This window comes from Hyla sarda, chromosome 1, assembly GCF_029499605.1.
Source record: "Hyla sarda isolate aHylSar1 chromosome 1, aHylSar1.hap1, whole genome shotgun sequence".
In the NCBI taxonomy this organism is placed as follows: domain Eukaryota; kingdom Metazoa; phylum Chordata; class Amphibia; order Anura; family Hylidae; genus Hyla; species Hyla sarda.
In genome coordinates this window covers 1,295,490-1,303,523 of record NC_079189.1, presented here as the reverse complement: position 1 = coordinate 1,303,523, position 8,034 = coordinate 1,295,490, and the positions used below count along the sequence as shown (strand labels likewise).

The 8,034-nt window shown below is 49.7% G+C and overlaps 1 protein-coding gene across 1 annotated transcript in view; it reads left to right on the top strand.

Moving 5' to 3' along the window:
* The first annotated feature begins 179 nt into the window (after positions 1 to 179).
* LOC130299795 (uncharacterized) overlaps positions 180 to 8,034 on the top strand; it is a 79,403-nt gene continuing 71,548 nt past the window's right edge. The window contains exons 1-2 of the mRNA XM_056551492.1: positions 180 to 330; positions 1,276 to 1,470. Coding sequence (XP_056407467.1) covers positions 247 to 330; positions 1,276 to 1,470 — 279 coding nt within the window. The 5' untranslated portion in view covers positions 180 to 246. The remainder of the gene's footprint in view (positions 331 to 1,275; positions 1,471 to 8,034) is intronic.

The window sequence follows — 8,034 nt, the reverse complement described above, 5'->3', positions numbered from 1 at the left end:
CTGGATGTCTCTTTGTAGGTGAGGTCTCCAGAACTGACCCCAGTATTCCAGATGTGCTCACTAGAGCTCTATACAGGGGGCACAATCTCCTCTTTGTAGTGGGGGAGGAATACTGGGGTCAGTCCCCTCATTGTCTCTCTCCATACACAGGATTACACCATAGTGAAGAAGACATGGGGGGAGTGTGTGGCCCCCAGCAGCCATCTCCATGAGTCAGGAGGACGGAGCAGGGCCCGGGACCCCATCATGGAGACTCCACCTCACTCACTGATACATGAGGAGAAGATCCTAGAACTCACCCACAGGATCACAGAGCTGCTGACTAGAGAGGTGACCCTGCTGGGACATTATACAGTAATGGAGGGGTCTGGTGATGACTGGAGAGGTGACCCTGCTGGGACATTATACAGTAATGGAGGGGTCTGGTGATGACTGGAGAGGTGACACTGCTGGGACATTATACAGTAATGGAGGGGTCTGGTGATGACTGGAGAGGTGACCCTGCTGGGACATTATACAGTAATGGAGGGTTCTGGTGATGACTGGAGAGGTGACACTGCTGGGACATTATACAGTAATGGAGGGGTCTGGTAATGACTGGAGAGGTGACACTGCTGGGACATTATACAGTAATGGAGGGTCTGGTGATGACTGGATATGTGACACTGCTGGAACATTATACAGTAATGGTGGGGTCTGGTGATGACTGGAGAGGTGACACTGCTGGGACATTATATAGTAATGGAGGGGTCTGGTAATGACTGGAGAGGTGACACTGCTGGGACATTATACAGTAATGGAGGGGTCTGGTGATGATTAGAGAGGTGACACTGCTGGGACATTATACAGTAATGGAGGGGTCTGGTGATGACTGGAGAGGTGACACTGCTGGGACATTATACAGTAATGGAGAGGTCTGGTGATGATTAGAGAGGTGACCCTGCTGGGACATTATACAGTAATGGAGGGGTCTGGTGATGGCTGGAGAGGTGACACTGCTGGGACATTATACAGTAATGGATGGGTCTGGTGATGATTAGAGAGGTGACACTGCTGAGACATTATACAGTAATGGAGGGGTCTGGTGATGATTAGAGAGGTGACACTGCTGGGACATTATACAGTAATGGAGGGGTCTGGTGATGATTAGAGAGGTGACACTGCTGGGACATTATACAGTAATGGAGGGGTCTGGTGATGATTAGAGAGGTGACACTGCTGGGACATTATACAGTAATGGAGGGGTCTGGTGATGACGGTATCATTGTGTGTCAGATTCCTATAAGGTGTCAGGATGTGGCGGTCTATTTCTCCATGGAGGAGTGGGAGTATGTAGAAGGACACAAGGATCTGTACCAGGACATAGTCATGATGAAGAATGACCCCCCAGGGGTAGACGAGGACATAATCCACATGACTAGGAGGACACTAGATATGGCCCTAGAGATGATCCACGTGATATCTGGAGAGGTGAGTAGTTTCTGGTGACTTTTCTCTCTAGTAATAAACAGGTGATGACTGGAGAAGTGAAGTCTTGTGAATCCGTCCATACACAGGAGAGAACTGCTGGGGAACAATCAGTCAGTGTCACCAATTACCTTCATTTACCCTATACACTTGTAAGCTGAGAGCAGTGGAGCCTGAGTTTGTCCTGAATTTAGTAAGGGAGTGTCACGATCACACCCTATCGGTTCAGCTAAGACGCTAGAGAGAGTGTGATGGTGCAAGGGTTAAAGCCACCAGACCTCTGGGTATCCACTACTAGTCCCAGCAAGTCACCAAATTAACCCTTAGATAAACCTGTTTCCACCAGAGCTGCCTTGAGAAAGGTGAGTTCATATATTTAGAGATCAAAGACCAGAGCTGATTAATTAAACATTTAATCTGATAAAAGGTATCACAGTGCTATATATATAAAAATACAGAAACAAATGACATACAGGTATAAAAATATATAAAAGAGTTTAGCAAGACAAGTTCAGAAAACAAAAGATGAAGTTCTTACAGCATGATGATATAGCAGTCCATGAGAGTGAGTTCCAGCTGTTCTTAGGATGGTCTTGTCAGCTTGTGGCACAGCCTTGAACAACCCTTGAGTCCAGCATTTTAAGTCTTATCTGCTTCTTTGGAGGGAAACTCCATTCCCCCCCTCCACTCTGATCCCACCAGGTGGGGCATCTCTCTTCCTGACCCCTTATCTCTTTGATTATATGATGACACCAGAGTGCATAACTTCAAAGGAGATATAAACAAACATCCAGACCCCCAATAAAATGCAATACACAAAAAGGATACACCGTCTGAATGACCCCTTACCCATGTCTTATAAAACACATGTATGTTTCCATAATCAGGGCTTGGGCCTGACACCTCCCCCTTAAGATGGGGACAGAGAAATCTGGCCTTTCCAGGCTAATAGATCTGTCTCCATTACTTCTCTATTTCTCCCTGACGCGATCGTACCAGTACTTCTGCCTGAACTGTGCTGCTGTGAGGTTGTCATGTACCAGCCCGGTCAGTGCCTGCATCCTGTCCCTGAATCTCAGAACATATTCCACCACAGAAGTCTCAGGGGCAGGTAGCCCTCCTTCCCATTCTTCCCTAACTAAATCTCGGGGTCCCCGCACTTTGCGACCATACAACAACTCAAAGGGGGAGAAACCTGTAGATTCTTGGGGTACCTCCCTGTAAGCAAATAACAGATGGGGTAAATACTTTCCCCAGTCTCTGCCCTCCGATTCTACAAATGTTTTTAGCATTTGTTTCAAGGCGCCATTGTTTCCGGACACTCTGTCCAACCAATGTAGAGGGTTGTGATCAGTTATGACAGTAAAATCCCTGCTATACAGGTATGGTTGTAATTTTTGCAAAGCCAAGACCACGGCTAGACATTTCTTCTCTATGACCGCATAGGCCACTCCCAAATGTCCTGCCAGGGGGGGTCTCATGGGCCAACCTCAGCAGCTCTTTCCTGTACTGCCTAGGAACCACTAACTGCCTTTCACTCTCCTGGGCCCCTAGCATGCCTTTGGAAAGGGACTCCCAGTACAAGATATCATTTTCCCAATATACCCGATGCCCATCTGTGTCAACTCCTGTATGTTCAGCATGTTGTCTCCGCCCTTCAAGGGAAGGGTTTCTGCGCAGAGCTTCCCGGAAATGCTCATTTCCCTCCCCCCATCTTTGGGCATCAGGGAGCACATTTCCCCCAGGTGAACTAGCATCTCCACCTTCCTCTCCCTCAGTTCCAGACATAACAATGTTACAGGCATCATACACAGGGCTATCACTCCTTCCCTCCTCCTCCTTAGGCTCACAGGATTGGGACATATCACTCACTGCTGGTCCCTCATCTTTAAATGTCACCAGGGGCACAACAACCCCTCCCTCTAGCCCATCTCCACTAGGTTTTGGCATTGGCAATGCATTGTCACCACATTTTACAATACACCCCATTCCACTTTTGGAAAACATTACTGGTTCAGTCATAGGTAAACAATTATCAATCCCCTGCACTCCCTCCCAGTTGCCACATCTCGCAGTGTCTCCCAAAGTCTCGCACAGTACCTCAGAATGAACAGGGCTCTCTCCTAGCCCATCCGGTGTGCAGGTAGTGTCCTCTGGAGCATAATGACAGAGCATCCGACCCAAATCATTCCCCAGCAGAACATTAACAGGGATGTCCTCAGAGACCCCCACCTCCCGCAAACCTTTGCCTGTACCCCAATCCAGGTACACACGAGCCATGGGCACAGCAGGCCGCACACCTCCAATTCCTTTTAAAGCCATGGTTCTTCCAGGGATGATGTCCTCTGTATCCACCACTTCAGGCCGCACCAAGGTAAAGGAGGCTCCAGAATCTCACAAACCCACTGTCACCGGGTCACCCACAGTTACACTCTGCAGGTTATCCGCTCTTTTCTCCACCGCTCTGGACACCAGAAGAACGGCTGTGTGTCCTCCAGCTACTGGTGGAGAATTCTTTTTGTTGGGGCAAGTGGCACTGAGGTGCCCAATATTGTTGCATCTGTAACATCGGCGGGTGTCCCCCTGACCCAATGTGGCTCCTGTTGCTTTTGGGAATGATGGCAAGAATCTTCCGGCTGGCTTGGTGCTTTGTGGTTGTGTGGCTCCCCTCCAGGTACTTGCTCCAGCTTGTGCAGATCCACGCTTTGCTGCTGGCGCCCGGTTGTTGGCAAAGTCATCTCCTAGTTCGGCTGCTTCCGTTGCTGTCTTGGGCTTGCGGCCCAAAATCCACTCTCTGGCTTCAAAGCTCCGTGTTTGGAGAAACTGATCCAGGACCATCAAGTCCTCCAGGGCCTCATAGGTAGTGACTTGTAGACCCCCAGTCCATTGCCTGAATGCAGTCCTTAGCTGATCTGCATGTTCAGTGCAGTTTTCTGTGGCGCTTTGTTGCAAAGTCCTAAATCTTTTCTGATAAGCCTCTGGAGTCAGATTAAAACTTTTTAGCAGGGCAGACTTTATTGCCACATAGTCCTGGTCACTTTCAGAGGGAAGCGAAACAAACACATCCAGAGATTTCCCTCGCAACTGTGGGGTTAGATATCGTCCCCACTGTTCCTTAGGTAGATGGAACTGCCGGCAAACCTTTTCAAATCCCCTCAGGAACACATCCAGATCACCATCTTTCTCCAACATGGGGAAATGTTCCAAGCGGGGTTTGTGGTCTCCTTGATCCTGCACATAACTCCGTGCAGATGAAGCATCCCCTCTCCGCCTCAGAACCTCCAGTTCATGCCTCCGCCGGGCCTCTCTCTCTGTGGCTCGTATCTGTGCCTCTCTCTCTGCCGCTCGTGCCTCTCTCTCTGCCGCTCGTGCCTCTCTCTCTGCAGCTCGTGCCTCTCTCTCTGCAGCTCGTATCGCCACCTCTCTCTCTCTCTGCGGCTCGGGCCTGGGCCTCTCTCTCTCTGTGGCTCGTGCCTGGGCCTCTCTCTCTGCGTCTCGTGCCTCTCTCTCTGCAGTTTGGTACTGGAGAAGCAGTTGGAGTTTCATATTGCCATCCACATTCCCAAGGTGTTGTAAGGCAGTCCACATATAAGAGTCCAAGGCCTCATATGGAGTACTGTCCTGATGGGGAGTAATGTTGTATTCCCCAGGAGATATCAGTCCTTGGATGGCAGTTCCAGGTGCAGGACTTTGTCTCATGTCACTCAGCTCTTCTGCACGGGCATCATACTCCACAAGATCAGCAGTAAGTTGTTCCTTGTTCTTTCCTGCAGTAGGGATCTCCTTTTCTTGGCACATTAGCTCCAGTGCAGGCTTTGACTGCTTGCGATATGGCTCCATATTTCCGAGATGTGACAGAGGAGGTAAAACAGGAGATGGGGAGGACAGAACTTTCTTGCACTCTTTTTGTATGTCTTTTAAACCAGCACTGAGCTCTGTCTTTGGAATTTACACACAAGAAGATGTATGCAATTTCTTTTTAGTGCTAAGATTTCCTTACAGGTAAAATCCAGCAAGCACTAAAAATCTCTAAATATATCCCGACGCTGCCCCCAGTTGTCAAGATCACACCCGATCGGTCCAGCTAAGACTCTAGAGAGAGTGTGATGGTGCAAGGGTTAAAGCCGCCAGACCTCTGGGTATCCACTACTAGTCCCAGCAAGTCACCAAATTAACCCTTAGATAAACGTGTTTCCACCAGAGCTGCCTTCAGAAAGGTGAGCTCATATATTTAGAGATCAAAGACCAGAGCTGATTAATTAAACATTTAATCTGATAAAAGGTATCACAGGGCTGACTATATAAAAATACAGAAACAAATGACATACAGGTATAAAAATATATAAAGGAGTTTAGCAAGGCAAGTTCAGAAAACAAAAGATGAAGTTCTTACAGCATGATGATATAGCAGTCCATGAGAGTGAGTTCCAGCTGTTCTTAGGATGGTCTTGTCAGCTTTTGGCACAGCCTTGAACAACAGTTGAGTCCAGCATTTTAAGTCTTATCTGCTTCTTTGGAGGGAAACTCCATTCCCCCCCTCCCCTCTGATCCCACCAGGTGGGGCATCTCTCTTCCTGACCCCTTATCTCTTTGATTATATGATGAGACCAGAGTGCATGACTTCAAAGGAGATACAAACAAACAGCCCGACCCCCCCCCCCCCAATAAAATGCAATACACAAAAAACAAAGGATACACCATCGGAATGACCCCTCACCCATGTCTTATAAAACACATGTATGTTTCCATAGTCAGGCCTTGGGCCTGACAGGGAGGGTTTCACATACGGGCAGGGAACAGTGAAACCCTAACCCACCCACAGCCACTGTCCCTACCTATTGCCTATCCTCCCTAAGTAACGGATCGACAACCACAATGACAAACCCTCCCTGCTAATTGCTGGGGCAGCATTGTCAAAATAATAAAATACAAAAACAGTAGGAGTCGGGAGAACAGCTTGAGGCACACAAACTAACAGAGATACACTAAGACACACACACGGTCAAACCAACGTCTCTCGATCACTAAAGACATTAATTTTATAAAACAAATAAAGGTAAACACACAGACAAACAAGCTCCTCAGAAGTAGGGTAGACGTGATCTGAATTTGGCGGAAGAAAATGATCTGGGTGGTTGTGCTGATCTGCATGAAATTTATCACGGTCACTGCGACAATATGATAAATTTGGCGTAGCACAGACAAAAAAAACGCTTCCAGGCAAACAACAAAAATGATCTAACCAAGACCATTATTGATAAATAACCCCCAATGTCTCCATTCTTCAAACGCCCATTTGATGGCTAACAACTCACCATTATCCACGTCATAGTTCCTTTCTGCAGCAGAGAACTTATGTGAGAAAAAGGCACTGTTACGCCGAGCGCTCCGGGTCCCCGCAAACTTGTTTCTCCCACTCCTGTTTCCGGCTCTTCGGACATCTTCTCCGTAAAGGAGATACTGGCCTCCAAGAAGGTCAGAGGGAAAACCTTTTTTTTTGGTCGATTGGGAGGGCTGTGGTCCTGAAGAGAGATCCTGGGAACCTGAGGACAATATCCTAGACAAAAGTCTGGTCCTCAGGTTCTCAGGCTCCAAGAAGAGGGGGAGACCCAAGGGGGGGGGGTACTGTTACGCCGAGCGCTCCGGGTCCCCGCTCCTCCCCGGAGCGCTCGCTACATCCTCGCTACTGCAGCGCCCCGGTCAGATCCACTGACCGGGTGCGCTGCGATACCACCTCCAGCCGGGATGCGATTCGCGATGCGGGTGGCGCCCGCTCGCGATGCGCACCCCGGCTCCCGTACCTGACTCGCTCTCCGTCGGTCCTGTCCCGGCGCGCGCGGCCCCGCTCCCTAGGGCGCGCGCGCGCCGGGTCTTCGATTTAAAGGGCCACTGCGCCACTGATTGGCGCAGTGGTTCTAATTAGTGTGTTCACCTGTGCACTCCCTATGTATACCTCACTTCCCCTGCACTCCCTCGCCGGATCTTGTTGCCATCGTGCCAGTGAAAGCGTTTCCTTGTGTGTTCCTAGCCTGTGTTCCAGACCTCCTGCCGTTGCCCCTGACTACGATCCTTGCTGCCTGCCCCGACCTTCTGCTACGTCCGACCTTGCTTTTGTCTACTCCCTTGTACCGCGCCTATCTTCAGCAGTCAGAGAGGTTGAGCCGTTGCTAGTGGATACGACCTGGTTACTACCGCCGCAGCAAGACCATCCCGCTTTGCGGCGGGCTCTGGTGAATACCAGTAGTAACTTAGAACCGGTCCACTAGCACGGTCCACGCCAATCCCTCTCTGGCACAGAGGATCCACCTCCTGCCAGCCGAATCGTGACAGTAGATCCGGCCATGGATCCCGCTGAAGTTCCTTTGCCAGTTGTCGCCGACCTCACCACGGTGGTCGCCCAGCAGTCACAACAGATAGCGCAACAAGGCCACCAGCTGTCTCAACTGACCGTGATGTTACAGCAGCTACTACCACAGCTTCAGCAATCATCTCCTCCGCCAGCTCCTGCACCTCCTCCGCAGCGAGTGGCCGCTTCCGGCCTACGACTATCCTTGCCGGATAAATTTG